Consider the following 19,618-nt stretch of genomic DNA (forward strand, 5'->3'; position numbering starts at 1 on the left):
TACAGGAGGAGGACAAGAGGCAAGATCAGAAGGAAAAAGGATCCTTTCTTTAAAAAATAATCTAAGCTACACGATGGACAAGCTGCATGCCATCGGCGATGGTGGTGCGTTCCTCCTTGGCGGAGACAGGAGCGAACACTCCAACTTCGGCACGGCCTGCACCGACGGCAATGATGGTGCCCAGTGCCCTACGAGGTATAGTAACCCGTAATTCCATATATTTTCTGAACCACTTCTCCTTCGGGGACAACTTTGTCCATGTGATCAACCTGGGAATAATGGCAGACAGGAGGTCTTCATCTACGACAGCAAATCTGGCAAAAAAAAAATGTCATGCTGATCACTCGCCTCAGCATGGTGCGTACAGGTAATGAAAAATAATAGCATCTTTATAATTCAGCCCCTACCTATGATCTGTTACCTATCTGTGCTTCTTAGATTGAATCCATTAAGTCTCTCGCCATCGCCAGGGGGAGGGGGAGTTCTGTTTTCGCAGTTCTTTTTTCTCTTTATGTGTTGGTGGCATGTCGTCTTTTTCCTTTTTAATTATTTGCTTCTCTGTTCTATTATTCTGTACTTTGGTGTTTTACTGCTGTTTTTTATCCTCTTCATTAGTATAATTATGCACATCTCTCCATCCTACAATATTAGCAAGTTCTCTTGTGTTCCAAGATCCTAAATCTTCTCAACTTAACGGGTTGTCAATCCTTACATAAACATGTATAGTTCCTAATAATGGCTTAAAACATGAAACATATGTCTGTGAAGTTATGATCATATACTTCTCATCTTTGTTGATTTCATTTGTATTATTTAGCCCTCTCATGAATTAATCAAACATGTCTTACAACAAAATATACACAGATCAGAAGAAAATAACACATCCAGCAATAAGAATACATAATTATATAATAGTAAGTATGGTAGTGGTAATTCATTGTCGATATATGAACGACAAACATAAAGAGAAACCACAAACATAGTAAACACGGAGTGTCCTACATATATTAGGATTAGGTCGATACTAGATCATTGCATTGTGTATCGCAATGAGTTATTGATAGCCCTGTATACAACATTGCCAACAAGACTTAGCCTGCAATGTATCATCTTCAACCAACTAGGTTGCCTTGGATCTGGCTGTTGGATCCATAGCTGCTGGAGGTGCGCTCTAGCCTACAGAAGTACTTCTGTGCATGGCTGGACACCTGCACCGGTGTTTTGATGGTGATGAAGTCCCTGGAGATGTTCTTCCAGTTGCCAAGGCCATACCAGCGCAGACCATGGAGAAACTGCCTGTAGTGAGAAATATTTGTGAGTTTAGGATGAACCTATTTGATACTAATTCAGATCTTTCCTATCATAATCTCAAGATTAGTGAAGACAAAAATCAGATCTAAGCAACTGATCTAATAAAAACCCCACAACATATGGTTAATAAGTGTTCTAATCCACAAGAAATATGTGACATGAATTTTCCAAAATAGTTAAAAATTATGTGTATGCGTGATAAACTTATATCTAAAAAATATTAACCTGTGCTCCTCTATGGTCCAAAACCTCCCATTGTGGTGCCTCTCTTGCTGTGGAATGATTACTTGACTATGAGGCGCTTCTTGCACCATCTCGGAGGCACTCCACTCACCATTGAGCTTGGGATCTATGGGTTGTTGGGTTGAGTACATCCTACACAATAATTAGTAGTAGGAAGAACTAAAAATAGGGTGGTTGGAATGGGGAATGGCAACATTAAGGCCGGTTATTTATAGGCCTTGTAGTGAATCTATTTGTCCTAGTCTCAATTAATTGTATGAACTTTGATAGTCAGATAATAATTTCTTAATGATAAATTAAAGATATATCAAGTGATGCATATCCATATCTCAATTTTATTTGTTAGGGAATATCTCAATTTTATTATATATGTTGTTCAGGCACATCTCTCACCTAGGTATGAATATTTGGCAGCACAAAGGCTGCTCTCTCGCAGGTCACAATGGACATGAACATGTACATAGTATTAATTACATGAATGCACAAGATGGACATAAAGTACAAATGGACAAACACTGGTGCAGCCTACCTAGTTTTGTGTCTAGGGATATGTGAATGCATGTCTATCTTGAGAGTCAAATGTGTGGTTGTACATGGCCATACCACCACTTGCCACCGTTCTCGAGCACACAGGATTGCAAAATACGATGCTTGGGTTGGCTATTTGACTCCATCGTTAATTTGTGGTGAAGTTTCACGACTACAATGCTTAGCCACATGATAGATATATCTCTTTCTAATAGAATGTATTATTAGTTTATTTGTTGCTGCTACATAAAATATTCTGAACTATTCAAATCCCATATACATATGCAAATCTTTTCATGCGATGGTTTTGGTATTTTATCTTTCATTGAGAGGATGTTCTCTAGGTAATGCAAGAAACAACGGCACAAATCAGCTGGTTCTGTAGATCATAGGATGATAGGAAACCATGTCTGGATTAGGTACTATCAGCTGACTCTATCCTTAGTAATGTACAAGCACATGAAATATATCTCTTTAACGTGATCATGAACTGATCAGATCCTCTCTGTAATATGGTACTTATTCATTTTGTCTTCTGTACATATGTATACTATGAGCTTGAGAGTGAATGTCAGCTTTTGATAATGGGTAGTTAGAACTGTATATAATTATGTTTTGGTATTCTTGTTTCTCAAGTTCTAGGTGATCAAAGAATGTACATGATTAGCGATTTTCATGGGATATTCTATTTGCATGCACGCAAGTTATTTTGTGTGCATTGTACTTCGTATAAGTGCTGGCTTAACATCTAACCAGGCTAGGAAAAAAATATTTCTATGAATTTTATGTTGTTTTAGACACACGACTAGTTAGCCGCAGCCCACACATCTCGCTTTTGAAGGTTTGTAGATGCTTTGTGTTACTTCACACCTTTGAGTGAAAAACAAAGTTAATATGTAGTATATCTTCACTATATATTCATATATATATTGTTTGTATTTTCCTAGGAACAACCGATTTTTGGGTCATGTAGGTACATTCATTTGTCGTTGAAGAATATCTTCATATCAATCAATAGTCTCTTAAAGATAGCATGTGCGTGTGTATGTGTATATAGATATATCTAAATCTATTTGAAATTTAAACAAGCTAAATTAGTGTTCTTACTACATTAAAACAAGTAATTCATGAATTAACTGCTTAAGTTTATTGAATGTAGTGTACCATCATTTTAGCATTTAACTTTTAACATGAATGATCATATCTATATAATTTCCATGCCTATTTATTTATCTAGCACCATGGCACCATACCAATGACGTGGACGTGCTGGTATGCATCGTGCATCATGCTACCACTGGCATGATGACAAAATGGATCTTACGTGTCGCACGCATAAACATCTACACGTTAGCTGCTGTTACAAGAACTAATGCTTTCAGATGTAGCATCTCAAGAAGAATCATAAGTACACACTAGTCATGACAAAAAATGGACCAAAAATCACCATGTCAGCTTGTTGTCTTTCAACAAATAAAAAACAGCTATTTAATCACGGCACAACACAGTTTATTTAATTAGCTCGGGGTGTTTGGATACCAAGTGATAAAGTTTAGCAGTGTCACATCGGTGTTCGGATACTAATTAGGAGGACTAAACATAAGCTAATTATAAAACTAATTGCATAACCATGTGCTAATTCGTGAGACGAATCTATTAAGCCTAATTAATCCATCATTAGCAAATGGTTACTGTAGCACCACATTGTCAAAATATGGACTAATTAGGCTTAATAGATTCGTCTTGCGAATTAGACTCCATCTATGCAATTAGTTTTATAATTAAACTATGTTTAATACTCCTAATTAGCATCCAAACATTCGATATGACAGGTGCTAAACTTTAGCCGTCTGTATCCAAAACAGATGACATACTGCCACGAACATCATGTCCGTTGCTGCCTTTCAACAACAAATGGTAGGTACATATCAACAGTGGAGGAGCTACATACTGCCATGCGTGGTGGACAGTTCCCCGCTGCCATTTTTGCATTTCATGCGTTTCCATATGGACATATAGTCATTAAGCTAATGATTTTATTGATTCCAAAGATAAAAACTCATCCAGATTCACTTGCTAATTAGTACTTCACCCCTTCCCATAGGTTGGACTCGGGCTCTGCGTGTGCATATAGTCTATGGCATCCCACTCGCGCCTTGTTTCCTTCTCTCGGACTAATTTGGTTTCTTCATTTTATTCCACCGCTTGTTTAACTGATTCCATTGCCAAGTGAACCGGTTAGAACGTTGAACTCTAAGAGTCGTGGAAACTTCCGTCCCAATCCGAATTCGAAGCACGGCACTTTCTTAGAACAAAAGATTGGAGGGAGTTGTTGATGGCAGTTAGCATGCTAAATTGTGAACTGCAAGTGCACGGATTAGCCGTATCTTTTCCCTTAGAGATTCCCCCAAGGTTTATGAATCCACGGAACCGCTTAACTAAGCACTAATCGATGTAGAGGAGTTTTAAAGCATCTATTTTTGTAAGTCGAAAGGATTTTTTACTACATTAATTTTGGTTGCACCGGTATCGTTTATTCTCATGAATTGAAATGAAGCAATTTCGATTCGATTTCAACCGTGGGGTAATGGGTTTAGGTTCTAATTTTGACCAAAAGTGAAGAGGGATTTTGAATGAAATAAAATAAATATGACTTAGAAAAATTCTAATTCTAAAAAAATCAATGAGTTTTTCAAATTTAAACAAACTAAAATCTTATGATCGTGTAAGTCCTAGAATGCATAAAAAATTTACAAAGTATTAACTCTACCCTGCCTATTCCCAACTGAACTCATCCTCTCCGTCCGCTTCTGCACCACTGACAGCCTTCGCCTTCGCCGAGGAACTCCGTCGCAGGCGTGGACTCACCTGCCAGGTGCCCAGGTTGCGCAGCTTGCGGCCGCGTGCACGGCGGAGTTCTTCGACAGACTTCAAACCAATCAACATCAAACCCGAAACTCCAAGGCCTTGTTTAGGCCTGGTTTGGTTCGTTTGCTTATTTTTAAAGTATCCGTCACATCGAATGTTTAGATACTAATTAGGAGTATTAAACGTAGACTATTTACAAAATCCATTACATAAGTGGAGGCTAAACGGCGAGACGAATCTATTAAGCCTAATTAGTCCATGATTTGACAATGTGTTGCTACAGTAAACATTTGCTAATGATGGATTAATTAGGCTTAATAGGTTCGTCTCGCTGTTTAGACTCCACTTATGTAATGGGTTTTGTAAATAGCCTACGTTTAATACTCCTAATTAGTATCTAAACATTGATGTGACCCTTGCTTAAAAATAAGCAAAGGGAACCAAACGCCCCTTTAGTTCACCCCAAATTCCAACTTTGGCACTATGCAAAAAGAAGATTCCCCATCACATCAAACTTGCGGTACATGCATGGAGTACTAAATGTAGACGAAATCAAAAACTAATTGCACAGTTTTGTTGTACTTTGCGAGACGAATCTTTTAAGCCTAATTAATCAATATTTGGACAATAATTTACAAATACAAACGAAACGCTACAGTGTTGCTACAGTATTTTGGATACCCTAAAGTTGGGCAACTAAACAAGGCCCAAGATGCAAAAAATGCAAGCTGATTTTCAGAAATCCAAAACACAACCGCACTAGTAAAACACGAGATTGATGCGCGTCCGTACTAAAAAAGCATGCGGTTCAATCATGAACGAACCACCAAATAGCGCCTGGAGTGCAGGCAAAAGCAGCACGCGATGGAGGAGAGGGCGCCAAGGGAGGAGCGGACGGACCAGGCGGCCAGCCATGGCCGCCGCTCCCGCTCCATGCGCCCGCACGCAAGGGAGGGGCGGACGGGCCAGCCTGCAGCCTGGTCAGCTCGCCATGGCCGGCGCTCCCTGTGCGCCCGCGCGAGGCCGGGGTGGAAGGGCCGGCCTGCTAGCGGCTTGGCCGGCTCGCCACGGCCGGTGCTGTCGCGCACGGCAACCCGAGTCCAGGCGCGGGGAGCCGGGGAGGAGGGGGCGCGGCTGCGAGGCGCATGCGGGCGCGAAGGAGGAGGGAGAAGGCAGCTCGGACAGCGCGCGGGCACGGAGCCGACTCAGCTGGCCGGGGTTGGAGAAGACGGAGCCGGCGGCAACGCTCCGGCGAGAACTCGGCCGGTTGGAGTCGGGGGCAGATAAGAGAGAGGCGGGGGTAAACTAGTGAAGTCTGGTAGCTTTCTATCAAGGGGGTGTTTGGTACACCTCTAATTTTCTATTAAGGGATGTTTTGATATCCCTTCTAATTTTAGTACCCGTCACATCGGATGTTTGGATACTAATTAGAAGTATTAAATATAGACTATTTACAAAACTCATTGCACAGATGGAGTCTAATTTGCGAGACGAATCTATTAAGCATAATTAGTCCATGATTTAACAATATACTGCTACAGTAAACATGTGCTAATTATGGATTAATTAGGCTCAATAGATTCGTCTCGCGAATTAGTATATAGGTTCTGCAGTTAGTTTTATAATTAGCTCATGTTTAGTCCTTCTAATTAGCATCCGAACATTCGATGTGACACTCATAAAGTTTAGCACCCCGTATCAAAGACCCCTAAAATTAAAATTGAGTACAGTATCCTAGAGCAAATTTACATAAGAATAGTAGTGTCTTGTAGCAAAGTCAGTTTTTTCAGTGGCCTACAGCAAAAGATACATTTTAATGGTGTCCGCTGGCCAATTTTGCCTTTCCCCATTTCCCGAACACGATCGTAACATGTTGCTACACACAAATCTCAAAGCAATGTAAACTGTTCGGCTTTGGGCAGCAAATGGCCCCAGTAATGAAATTCAGGTGGGGATCCCCCCTTGACCCTAAAAAAAAAACCTCAAAGCAATCGAAAACCTTAAAAGAATCTTTCGAAAGATCAACAGAGATAGCGTAGCGCGGTTCTCCGGCGGACGGCGGCGCAACTCAGGCGTCAGAATCTGAGCTTGGGGCGACCGGGTGACTGGCGAGGCGACGAGCCGACGCAGTATGGTACCATTCGCTGATCCGTCCCTCCCCCTCCCTGCCTCTTTGGCCCTTTCCTTCCTCGCCCTCTTCGGATCCGATTTGCTGCCGTTCTTGCAAATAGGAATCGGATTCCCATATGGACACCGGATCAGGTTCCGGACTCGGCTTCGATCGTGTGGCGGGAGCCGTGGCTACCTCTATTTAAGGACGCGATGGGATTCTACTAGGCACTTGCGAGAAGAACAACCCGTCGCGCCACCTTTGTAAGGCCAAACCCCGGAGGTGCTGCACAATCCCACGCCTGTAGGGGCTTCTTGGTGCAATTGCCAGGTAATTCTACTCTTCCCATTGACCTGACTCGATTCTTTTTAATTTCCTGTTACGGCGTTGTAGTTCAAGGGCAGTCAAATAAGACCAATCTCGTTCTCGTCAAAAAAAAAAAAATCTCTTGCTCGTAGATTGCAGCAACTTTGTGCAGTACCTTGTTGCTTGGTAATAGTATGTATGGTGGAAATCATTCTTTTCAAAAAAAAAAGGACATTTTTGTTCTATGGTAATCTTCTCTGTAAATAGCATGCTTTGCCTCAATTGCTGATTTCATTCGATATAATACTAGGTCAAAAAACTTGCTCATAATGCACAATTGGTGTGCTGAATTAGTTAAGGTACCCATTTCGAAGTTTCGGTTCTTATGATTGAGTAGCAGCATGACTAAGTTGCCCTCAATTTTCTTCCTTTTCAGATATACTTCCTCAGTCAACTGCAGAAGAGGTACAGGATGCAAAACCCATCAAGCAACTCAGACTCCACTTTTGAGCTGGAAAGTGCTCTGCCAATCCTGGTTCATGATCCGGGAACTCAGCAAGTTGACTCCCAGACGCTGTACAGCATCTCCAAGCAGTCCCTGTTCGCTCACGCGATCGATGGAGTGAAAGACTACCGCTGCTTTGAGACCCCCCAAGGCTGGGTGCTTGCCCTGGACAGAGCTTCCCTGCAGACATTCCTATGGCGCCCCCAAGACAGCGAAAGGATTCAGTTGCCGGCGGTGGAGGAGGACTTCCCCAGCCGATGCAAGTGTTTGCTCTCTGATGTGCCCACTGCCTCAAGTTGTGCAGTATTAGTCCTTGATCTTGACGACACCCAGATGTGGGTCTGCCAGATTGGAGCAAGCAAATGGGACTCCTGCAGCTACACCCTCACCATGTTCGATGCACGTGACAATCCTCGGGAGAGGCACATAGCGAGACGTCATGGTGTCGCTGCTGTTAACGGCAAGGTCTATTTCCAGCTTACAGGCTACGAGCTGGGGATAATTGAGTTTAACCCTGATCCAAGCCTTGCGACCATTGAGGTGGACATGGTCGACTTGCCTCTGAGCATGCCAATGTGCTCAACTTACCTAGTTGGGTCCTACGGCGAGCTTTTCCTTGTTGTTATCTTCTTCGACGGCGACAACGTGCACAAAATTGCCGAATTCGCAGTGTACAAGATGGATTTCTCGGTGCCAGCTTGGTGCAAGGTGGACAGGATTGGTGATGATCGAGTCTTTCTTCTAGGTGGAGATAGGATTGGGCTTTCGAACTTTGGAGCCTCCTGCAAAGTGACTCCTGAGAACAATCTTTGTGGCAATTCCATCTACTTCTTGAATCACCTGGCCATCACCGAGAATTATCTACATGTCATCAACCTGGAGAATGGCACTGAGGAAGAGCAACGGCCATTCAGGGACAAGGGTTTTCCGATGCCGTTGCGTTCGCCATTCTGGTTACTCCCTACAGACACATGATCTGAAATTCTGAACAGCCTAAGCAGTTATCTTTATATTGGATAGATTCAATGTAATCTCAGAACTCTATACTTTTCTATGGGAAAAAAAAGACACTGTTTAAGTCTTACTTTAATTATTTTTTGTATATAAACCTTGGAAAGACCCAATGTAGCAATTGTAACATGTGTCTTGGTCTATAATCTAGAGTAGCTCAAGTTCCTCGAGTCTCAAGCCAAGACACCAACACAAGTTGATTGTGTTTGATCTTTAAACTATTTGAAACACTGGAAGACAAGCCTGAAACTGTGTATTTCTTCCAGAGAAGTTTACCTTCCAAACCAAACCACCTCTGGCCTTAAAACCTATTCCCTCCATCTCAAATTATTAGTAGTTTTGATTTTTCTAAATTCATAGATTTTGTTAATGCACCTAAATATATATTATATCTAGATGCATAATAAAATGTATGAACATAGAAAAGCAAAAACAACTAAATTTTAATAATTTAGGAGTTGGGATGGAGTGGAGTATGTAGCAATTGTAGCTTTATATGCCATCTTCAAAAGTCTATACAAGTTCAAAGTATTTTGGAGATTGAGTCTGACTAAAAATTGATGAACAATGGCGGTTCAGAAACTTGAACGCTGCATCGAGCGCTGTCAGTAGCCTGGGGTGAAGCTTCTTGACGGCCAAAGGGGGCCATGGCCTCCCTACCTAATATATTTTTCTATTAAATGAATAATAAATTCTACTAAAGGCCTGAAATGGCAGCCCACCTCTTTCTACACTGCCACTCTCATAGTGTGTGCAAACTTGCAAAAGTATGTTGAGAATCGATTGGCATTTTGATGATAACTACAAGGCTGATATTTGAATCTTCAAACATATCAAGCAGCAATTGGGAGTTCGTGAAAATTACCATTCTCATATTCTCGTGACATGGTGTATCTGGACAACAAGAAATAGAGTTCCTCTCTTCATGGAAATTATCATTTGCATGACATGGTGTATCTGGACAACGAGAAATGATTGGATCTTCAAGGATATAGACCCCTCAGTGGATTCTTGCAAAAGAAACCTTAGTTTTGCAGAGTAAAGCCTAGCCTCGTCAATCCCATGGAATCTTGGCTTAATGCCCTGTAATTTTCCCTCTTGTCCTATTTTTTATTTCTCGCTTTTTTTCAACTCTCTGTAAATTTGTTTATTTTTTCTTTTATTATTTCCAATCAATAGAACATTCAGTTGTGAGGGTGAGGTAAAAGCATAATTATTAGGACCGGACCGGACATTGAACCGGCCAGGCTCTCGGTTCACAGTTTGATTGGTCTTGCCGGTTGAACCGCCGGCTCAATCCGGTTCAAATAGATTAACATTTGGATCTCATCACAGGTAAATTTGTAGGTCAATGGTGCGCTCGGTGGCTCCCAACATGCAGGACTTGTGTTCGAATCCCACCGACCTGATCCGGTTCCCCAGTCCGAACCCGCTAACGGCCAAGCCAGGCGTGGTCAGCGAAACCAAGTTAAAAAAATTGGATCAACCTGAGCCCACCCAAACAATTACTTTCATTTATCTTTCAACTAAAAAAGAATTTTCGTGGGCACAAATTTTCAGCTTGAAATGAATCAAGCTATTTTTGCTAGCCTGAGCTCGATCAAGCCCACATAATGCTCAGTTCTAGGTAAAACACTCGAGTGTGATAGAATATTTCCGGTTATATCTTACAACTAAAAAAGAATTTTCGTGGGCACAAATTTTCAGCTTGAAATGAATCAAGCTATTTTTGCTAGCCTGAGCTCGATCAAGCCCACATAATGCTCAGTTCTAGGTAAAACACTCGAGTGTGATAGAATATTTCCGGTTATATTTTAAAGGGCCTACAACTGCAAGTAATTTGCATATATAATATATATTTGATACTATTGTCCCAACTGGAAATTAAATTGAGGTGGCAACTCGGAGGCGCGATATCACTGCAACGGTTCCTTAAGGCCGGAGCCCGGAGGCGATGTCTTGTCACTTCTCTTTACGGATGCACGTAGACACCGACGGCATCCAGCAGGGATCCGGACCTCCCGAAGAACCCGACGACGCGGGCGTCGTCCTGCACCGGGACGCTGAAGGGTGTTTGCCCCGGGTTGCCGAACGGGCCGTGCTTACCGACGTTGGTGACGAACGTGAGCGACCTCACGACGGTGTGGCCGCCGAACGGGCCGTACGTCCCGGAGATCTCCTTGACGAACTCCCCCGCGCCGAACTTGACCTGCTTGCCACCAAGAAAGAAAGAAAAATTGCTTGAGTTATGAGAACTACGAGATGCATACGTCGTGATGATGAGCAAATGAGGAGCAGGAACTGCAGATGGAACGTACCTTGTGCTTCTGCCCGCCAGAGCCGCCCCACGGCCCCGCCATGCGCGGCGCCCCGTCGACGCCGGCGTAGGTGAAGGAGATGGCGTCGACGGCTCCCTGGCAGCGGATGACGACGCTCTGGAGGCGGTGCGGCGCGACGCCGGCGGCGACGATGTCGTCCCGCGGGTCGCCGCCGCTACCGCCCCACGGCCCGATCTTGACGAGCCCCTCCATTCTCCGCCGCCGCCGCCGCAGCAAGGCGAGATGATGAACAACGAAGGCTGGTGCTCAGCTCGGCTGCGCTGTGTTTTGTGCAGGATCAGAACGTGCGGTATATAACCATTGAGCGAGGCCTCGTGTTGGAATTCGCAAGGTTTCCTTCGGTTGGTTCATATGCACTGAAGGCATTGCTATACAGTAATGTACACGAATGCCAAAGGGGTCAACAGGCTACACATACTAGAGAGAAGAGCAACCGTACTGGATTTCGAGTCTACAGGAATTCCACGCCACAGACCAAATAAAGCAACCTTTGAGTCTGGAACCAAATTCAAACTTTGTTTCCAGCTCTAGCTAAGTTTTTACCGTTGTCAAGTTCAAGTCCTCCATCCGGCCCGAGTTCCCACACAAGTTGCAGCTCTGAAACATTCGTATCGAGTTGTTTTACCAGCACATTGCATTTCTGATTCACAAATCATCCAAGCAAGTCACATTGCGATTATAGTATTTTTCAAACAGAAATCATGGTCAGACCTCGGGCGTATGCACGTTGTCATTCGGAAGGCTAATCAGTACGCCCTTGCCTCTATTCTAAAGCAAAATCACATATCAACGGGCTGATTGCCTCTCGAATGTGTCAACAAAGCCAAAATAAAAAAATGAAAAGAAAAGGAAAGAAAAACAAAAGGAAGCTAGTTGCCTTGAACGTGTCCTACGTCAAGCCCGTCTGATTGCGAGTCAAAACTGGAGACATGATCTTCAGCTCCATCACCCCTGGCTGCTGCTAGCTTCGCGTATATGGAACATCAGCTGCAAGGCACAGTGTCACCAGCTATGAGCAGAAGAGCACAAATGTTGAGCAGAATTGTATGGCAAACAATCAATCACCTTAACGCCCACGTAGAACGTAGTGAATATGAAGGCAAGGGCGGGCAGGGCTGCAAAATGGCAACATGTATTAGCTACAGGGATCATTGGACCTTGTATGTCTGACTGATTAAAATTCATCGCAAGTGAATCGAGTGATGGGTGCGATTTTGCAACTCACCTTCCTTTCCAGCCATTTTTGAGATCAGAACCTTAATCCCAGATGGTCCCACAACATAACCAACAAGGTTTGCCACCTGTGTGCATGAAACATCTCAGAAATAGCATTCACAAGAAACAACCTGTGAATGACCAATCTACAGCTGAAATTTCTTTATGTTCGCAATTGTGCAAATTATCATGGCACATTCAAGACCGTCTGGATTTTCTGTTGAAGACAGCTAGACAAGTGGTTTCATATAGTCTCTTAGTATTGTTCTTTGATATCTTCGATTCTTTTACCGATAGGAGATCAGGAGAAAATAACTGCATTCCTTTAGCAGTACATAAAATGCATATAGAACGTACCATAAGACAGCTGATTGTCACAGCACCAGCAATCGCTTTAAATTCACGGTGAACAAGCATCCCAAGGGAACTACTTGCCTGCCAAAAAGAAGTTTAAATGCCTATTAGTGTTGGCCCAAATGATCTCTTTCTCATTAACCACACATAGATAGCAGTTTGGGGGGTACATATAGAGATAAGGCAGGGGTCGGTAGCAGGGGTAATTTAGGAATAAGTAGCTACTGCATGGATAGATAAGGTGCACATGCACCACCAACTACACCCAACACACACATGACTTATGCTATCAATTAGATGGCTGCCTCGTTAAATTTCCATGAAGCATCTTGCAAGAATGCTAGAAGATTTCAGCATCTTAGAAACTTGATTCATGCGGATGTCTCCAAATTCTTTTTACATTATACTGGCATGGTTATTTGGATCCTCAATTAATATGCCTTCCTTAACTCAAATTTACAAATCGGATTTAAAAATTTCTCAAACAAAGATAAGAATTTTGATATGCTTTAAGTATATTTAGTATCTTGGAACAGCTGTTCTACAAACTTTTGGAACTACATTTTAGCAACTTCTACGAAAAAGCAGATGAGCTGCACCCACAGAAAATCTACTGAAACACAGTTCTCTGAAAAATTTACCTGAAATTTGTTGGACAGAGATTTGACCAATATCTCTGGAACAAAAAATAAGCAAGTTAACCATGCCCATGAAACAAGTTTCCTGTTTAGACAATCAAATAGAAGAATCCAAGTCATCACAATTGATGTGAAACAGAGTAAGCAAGCACATCAATTGTAGGGTTTTGAAGAAGCTACCATTCCAGATCATGCCACACTGCTACAAACGTGAATATCACCCAGATGCTCAGTAGCTTTCTTCGAGAACCACCAAGAGGAATGTATAAGTACCTGCAATAAGCGAGTGGCTTGTCAAAGAAAGCAACATAGATGTACCTTAGTATAGACATGTACCAACTCTATGTACAAGTTCATGAATTTGATTCAAAATTATGATGTAAATGAATGCAATACTGTATCAAGTAAAAAAATTCCTGCAACTTCCATATGCAACAATCAAAGGTGGCAAAACAACAAACAAGCAAGACGCGATACAAACATGTCACAGGATATATACGTGGTAGCATAGAAGATATTTAGACCAGACCTGACCAACCATCTGTTAAAAGAAGCATGCCAGCTTTTCCAGAAACTCTCCAGATCGTGACAATTATTTATACACCTAGGCATGTTTTCAGGTGTCTCGACTCCTCCAACCTGCAATAAAGTGCTCAGTGCTTTAAAACATACCAAGAATATCATGAAACGGATGCTGAGATCAGAACAAAGTTGAGTTCATACCAATGCTATCTTTTAGATAAACAATTGCACAATACTCTACAGCAAAGTGTGTACTGAATACAAAATTCAAATATTGAATTACCAGTGACCAAAACCGGAAGTAGCGCCAAATAAGAAAGAATTTCAACCACATAAAGTTCAGCACCTGTATTGAAAGTTTGAGAAGTCAATGAGATTGATTGTTAACCATAAGAACAAAATCAATAAGTTGCAAAATATTAGCTACGAAAAGAGATATAACAATTTATAGTAGGAGACAAAACCTACCCAGACAACTACAAAGCAAAAAATGCAATTTCAGGATAGGTAGTGCAACTAAACTTATATGCAGGCAATCAATTAATAAAATCTAAAGAGAATAATGGAAAAATATCAACTGCTGCACCCTGACAAAATGGGATAAAGTTCCACAAGTGACAACTCAGAAGTAAGGCATTGAGCACATTTACAGGAAATATCATATGTATCATACAATGTAATCTTATTTATGAGAATGTACAATATAATCTTACCCCATAACTGATGATGAAGATCTCAAACGGGGATAACTGCTGCCATAATCGGCTGTCATCAGAAAATTCAATTCAAATTTCAGAACATAGTAGTAACATTACAAAGGAATAAAGAGTTAGCCTATAATATGAGAACAGGCAGGTACCTTACTACAAAGGCATTGTAGTGGAAAAAGTGTGTCATGCCTTCCATAAGAAGGAAACTTAAGATCCACCTCAGACCATACCAAGATATTTGTGCAAATGAATAATTTTTCTGAGGTACTTCTAACTGCAAGATCGCTACATCAAAAACAGTTTAGTACATGTAACTACTGAGACATTTGCATAGATACACAGCCAAAATTCCTCTCCAAAACACTGCAGACATTTTCTAAAGTCGCCAAGTGACATTTGAGGTAACTTAGAAAAGACTGGAAAAGATATTCATGATGATCAGTGATATATTACAATTAGCTATATCTATATTGAAAATGGCTGCCGTATTTCCTCATCTTGAAAAGAATTCCAGACTTAAACAGCTGCCAGGTTATAGATTATTAGATTGGCCAATTCCCTACAAACTCCTTCATAGAAATTTTATAGCTATTAGATCAGGGTGTTCACAAGAATAGATAAAACTGACTGGATGTCATAAACCAGTTGACGCCATTACGCTGAATGATACGAAACTAATATTTACTTACACTTTTTATAAAGCACTGTTTTGACATATGAACAATCAATATGGAAAATCATTTTCATTTCATAATGCATAAACCATAAATGAAATATCATTCTAAAGTGCTACTTCTGTTTTCAGATTGATAAAAGATCAGCTTCAGTAGTTCATTAAAAAAAATCCTAGAGAAAAACTAACCTGAGCAGCAAATGCATTATATCCAACAATAGGACCAGCAATGTAGAGTGGAGCATATGTCAAGTAGCATAAATATGTGAGGAATGTGTATCTGTCAACACTGAGCCCTCTCTCCTGCAAAGAAAAGCACTGTTATCACAGGATACGAAGAATAAATATAATTCAGTTTCCAAAGGAACTGCTTAAGCTAAATAGTTACAACCACTAAAATTATGGTTTAATGATATATCATACTGGAAACAAGTAAAAACGTGTTGAGACCTTCTTTACAGACAACCTAGATGATCTATATTGAATTCATGTACAGGTCAACCTGGTCTCAGCAGAACACTAATCATTCCATAGTAAGAATTCTTTCACAGATCTTCTCATGGGAGGTTTGATGTCTCACTCCACGCGAATTCCTACGCCAGTTATTCATCAGTTATAAAAAGACCTAGCCCAGTCATTAGATACAAATACTAGTTTTGTTCTTTCACTTCGAAAAATATAGTTCTCATATGACCAAAACCAACCTCTTACATGTGTCTAAAACTAACAGTGGGTCTATCATGTACCGCCTTACCACATTTAACAAAAATAAATTAACTGTTACAAGAAAGGTTGGAAGAATGAAATACCTGCAAAGCAAAGTAGCATGTCTTGCCAGAATAACAAACCTGGCATCTTTGCATATGTTTCTGTACCAAGAGCACTCATGTTACTATACTACAGTATCAAACCAGTATTCTGTGTATCAACACGTGTGAGTTGTGACTACATCAAAGGTATTAGAAAAAAAAATAGAGAGTTCTAGATATCCATGAAAACTATGCGAAACAACTATTTAGAAAATAATACCAATTCCAAACATTGTTTTGAAAGCTCATTTATATAGACTTGATCAGATCATCCGAATACAATCCAGTCCAACAAGTATGTCAACTAGACAGACCAACTTTTCATACACTGAAGATCTGATGCTGCAAAACTAACATGTAAAAAAAAGGTATGTCATTAGGGAACATAGTACCTTGTGATCAAAATGAGAAGAATGATATGTCCAGCAGTAATCACATCCAAAGCTAATCATCCGTAGCACAACTGCATGGAAATTAGATGGTGTATAAAAAATTGTCCATATTGAATCAAGTAACATACAAAAACTTGATGCATAAACACAAGCGATGGCACAAAGTATAAAAATTGGTGCAATACTTGTGATGAAATAAATACAAATAAACTTGTGTGATAATTGCATCAGGCCTAACCCAACTTGAAATCATACTTGGACATATTGGAAGAAATTTACCAAAATGAGTTAGTTCAGTTCAATAGTATCTGAACTCACAGCATCGACAATAATGAAACGGTGGTGATTGACTGACAAAGAGAGCACCTTGAGCAGTTCAGTAACTCCATTTTCTTAATTCAAGGGGTTTTAAAGTTTAGCACAACCATGGGGTTTTGATACAATGGGAACATGTTCCTACCAACCAGGATAATAATTATCCACAGTTGATAATTTGTGGACCAACAAATCTAGAACATGTCTTGAGAAAAATAACTGAAGACAGTAGTCTTCTTTTAGGTTTCAAATTCTACAACAAATTCTCTAAAATATAAGGCTCCGCCTTCCTATGACTTCCACCAACTTGAACAGCTACAATAAGCTTCTATATACAACAGCACAAAATATATACATGATTTCAATAATAAGACAACATGAGCTAAAACATACCAAAATTGAAGCATATGTGCCATCGAAATGCACCCCGATAGTTGTCTAGAAAAGCCAGATTTTGCCTGTTTAGATACGAAAGTTAAATCTCATAAAAAGAATTAAACAAGATATCTTAGTAAGAGAAACTGCAAGATGCAGTGCAGCAGCATAAAGAATCTGACCCGAAGAATGAGAATGAATAACCTTCATAAACTCGGTTAAGAATAAGAACGGATAAGTTGAAGCTCCAAATGAGGCTTGTGCAATACTTATAATGAGCAAATAGCTGAAAAAATATAGAACTATGGTCAAAGAATGAAACAGACAGTAACCAAAATTAAAACATCAAAAAGTGAAAATCTGTTATCTAGTCACTCTACAGCCGTCAAATTGATTTTAACTGATGATGTCACTTATTGGTTGATGATCATCACATAACAAACCAAGCAGCATCGTGCCCGGCATTATGATTGATAAAGTCACTGATTTAGCAACACATTAACATTACAATTTACAAAATTGCTTGTTTTGTGTTCTGTCTTTCTTGACTTTAACATACTCAATATTATGTGTATCAATTACTGAACCGATTCCTTGCTTTTAATTAAATGTTTAGACCATTACATTCTACAAAATAGGTTCATAAACTTCAAAACAAGACAGTGAGTGATTGTTTTATTGGCAACGAGATCAGATTCTTCCATTTACGTTTATTAGTCATATTGTTTGTATACAGTATACACACAAACAACATAGGGATAGAGAGCAAGACAGTTCGAAGTTCAAACAGCTGTGAGGGAACATGCAAGCACTAACCTTCACTATGGAGTAATTAATCGATGAAATTAGAAGAATAAACACAACACTGCCATGAAGACAAACAAATTAGAAATTTACAAAAAGAAAATGATGAAGAAGGAAAAACAACATGGTCTGGTGAGTTTCATACCAAGCACCGTGAAGATAACATAGATAGCTCAGTGACAGTATGAGCCACAACAAAGCAGTCCCTCGGCCCTTCAAGCCATAGCAATATCGCAATGTATTGACTACAATCAGAAATGCGCCCATTACAACAGTCAGAATCGGCAGGTTCCCACGGAAGTTTCTCCATTGCGCATCAGACAGGTCCTGCAACAGACAACGAGGAAATTGAACAGGCAGCTCCTCGATCTCCAGGTAAGACAGATGGCTGACAAAAACAGGCGAAAGTTTACGCACATTCAGATGGCCAGCAAGTGACCCCGCGCGTAGTCCGTAGAGCCTACCGGAGTGATCTACAACCACGAAGCAGCTGTGAGACAAGCGGCAATTGCGGAGAAGATAGCAGGAGAGGTGACGGAAACCGGGTGCCACCGACGTACCGTGCGAGAGGCGAAGCGACCTCCGGATCACGACGAGGTAGAAGCCCAGCGCGTATAGAACGAGCGCGGCGAGCTCCAGCCGCTTCCAGGGCACGCCGCCCATCTCCGTCAGACTTCAAACCTCCCACCTCGCTAGCCGCGCCCGGGAAGGGCTCCCAATCAGGCGAATGGCGCGCGCCTCTGGCGTCCGGTCAGGTGTGGCTGCAGGTGTACCTGGGTGGGTGGAGAGCTCCGCGGTGCTAGGTCTTCAGAAGATGTTGGATGGGAAGGATGGAGCTTTGCGGCTCTGGGACGACGGCGGCAGCGGCGGAGGTGGGCGGCGCTGGATGGATGTGGCCATGTGGGGAGGAGACGCGACCCGAACCAGGGGCTTATATGAAAATTTAGGGGCTTGTCTGCAAATTTAGAGAGTTATATGTAAATATTCGGATCGTGGCCATTAATCTCGATCCATATTAGGGACTATTTGTAAATACAAGGGTGTATTTTGAAAATATTCGGATCGATCAGGGGGTTTTTGAAAATGTTCAGGGGTACTTTATTAAAATTCTGGATGCGATGCGGTTCTGCGTCGCCGATCGCCGGAGCGCCGCCCACCTCCCCTGTTCTTCGTCCTTCTGCCTGGCTCGCCACCTAGCGAGTAGCGAGCGGCGGGAGACGCCAGCGGAGGAAGGGCTCCCGCTCAGCGAGGGATACGGCGGGGAACGCGCGGCTGTGGACGGGATCAGAGGCAGCGGGGCGGACGAGATCCGGGGTGTAACGGCGGCGGATGGTGGGAAGCGGAGGCAGAGCCTGCGGCCGCGGCGAAGCGGAGAGGGGAAGAGAGCTGCTGGCCGTTGGATCGGCGTCGGAGCAGAAGCCTCTCATCTGCGATGGGATTCAAAACGTACTCCAGTAATCCGCTTTCGTTAGCTGGCCCAGCCTGCCTATGCATGCAGTAGTTTATGTTGGAATTGTGTTGGGCCAGTTGCTAGTCGAAAGCCAAGGCCCAAGTTCCGCTAATGGAAGCCCATCCTAACTTCCCGAGTCA

General features: G+C 41.8%; 3 protein-coding genes across 4 annotated transcripts; 1 reads left to right on the forward strand and 2 right to left on the reverse strand.

The window, feature by feature from the left end:
* The first annotated feature begins 6,874 nt into the window (after window positions 1-6,874).
* LOC101783469 lies at window positions 6,875-9,059 on the forward strand. 2 transcript variants are annotated; one of them, XM_004960404.2, is made up of 3 exons: window positions 6,875-7,084; window positions 7,182-7,390; window positions 7,803-9,059. In XM_004960404.2, exon 3 carries the CDS (start codon window positions 7,839-7,841, stop codon window positions 8,844-8,846), a length of 1,008 nt encoding a protein of 335 aa, XP_004960461.1. In that variant the 5' UTR covers window positions 6,875-7,084; window positions 7,182-7,390; window positions 7,803-7,838; the 3' UTR covers window positions 8,847-9,059. The 2 variants fall into 2 exon arrangements, with proteins under 2 accessions (XP_004960461.1, XP_022680624.1); XM_022824889.1 differs by having other exon boundaries at window positions 6,875-7,079.
* Window positions 9,060-10,657: 1,598 nt separating this feature from the next.
* LOC101783069 (protein GOS9) lies at window positions 10,658-11,485 on the reverse strand. Its single transcript, XM_004960402.3, has 2 exons — window positions 11,201-11,485; window positions 10,658-11,091 (listed from the first exon to the last, which is right to left on the reverse strand). The coding sequence occupies exons 1-2, from the start codon at window positions 11,411-11,413 to the stop codon at window positions 10,855-10,857; spliced, it is 450 nt and encodes a 149-aa protein (XP_004960459.1). The 5' UTR covers window positions 11,414-11,485; the 3' UTR covers window positions 10,658-10,854.
* Window positions 11,486-11,832: 347 nt separating this feature from the next.
* LOC101784139 (putative membrane-bound O-acyltransferase C24H6.01c) lies at window positions 11,833-19,083 on the reverse strand. Its single transcript, XM_004960405.4, has 19 exons — window positions 18,589-19,083; window positions 18,446-18,501; window positions 18,174-18,355; window positions 18,041-18,089; window positions 17,407-17,510; window positions 17,243-17,307; window positions 16,535-16,605; window positions 16,143-16,202; window positions 15,523-15,636; window positions 14,810-14,934; window positions 14,664-14,715; window positions 14,234-14,296; window positions 13,958-14,067; window positions 13,609-13,701; window positions 13,432-13,513; window positions 12,794-12,871; window positions 12,447-12,522; window positions 12,287-12,336; window positions 11,833-12,208 (listed from the first exon to the last, which is right to left on the reverse strand). Exons 1-19 carry the CDS (start codon window positions 18,689-18,691, stop codon window positions 12,167-12,169), a joined length of 1,575 nt encoding a protein of 524 aa, XP_004960462.1. The 5' UTR covers window positions 18,692-19,083; the 3' UTR covers window positions 11,833-12,166.
* Between the last annotated feature and the right edge of the window lie 535 nt (window positions 19,084-19,618).

The sequence above is a fragment of the Setaria italica genome, chromosome III (assembly GCF_000263155.2).
Source record: "Setaria italica strain Yugu1 chromosome III, Setaria_italica_v2.0, whole genome shotgun sequence".
NCBI classification, from domain to species: Eukaryota; Viridiplantae; Streptophyta; class Magnoliopsida; order Poales; family Poaceae; genus Setaria; species Setaria italica.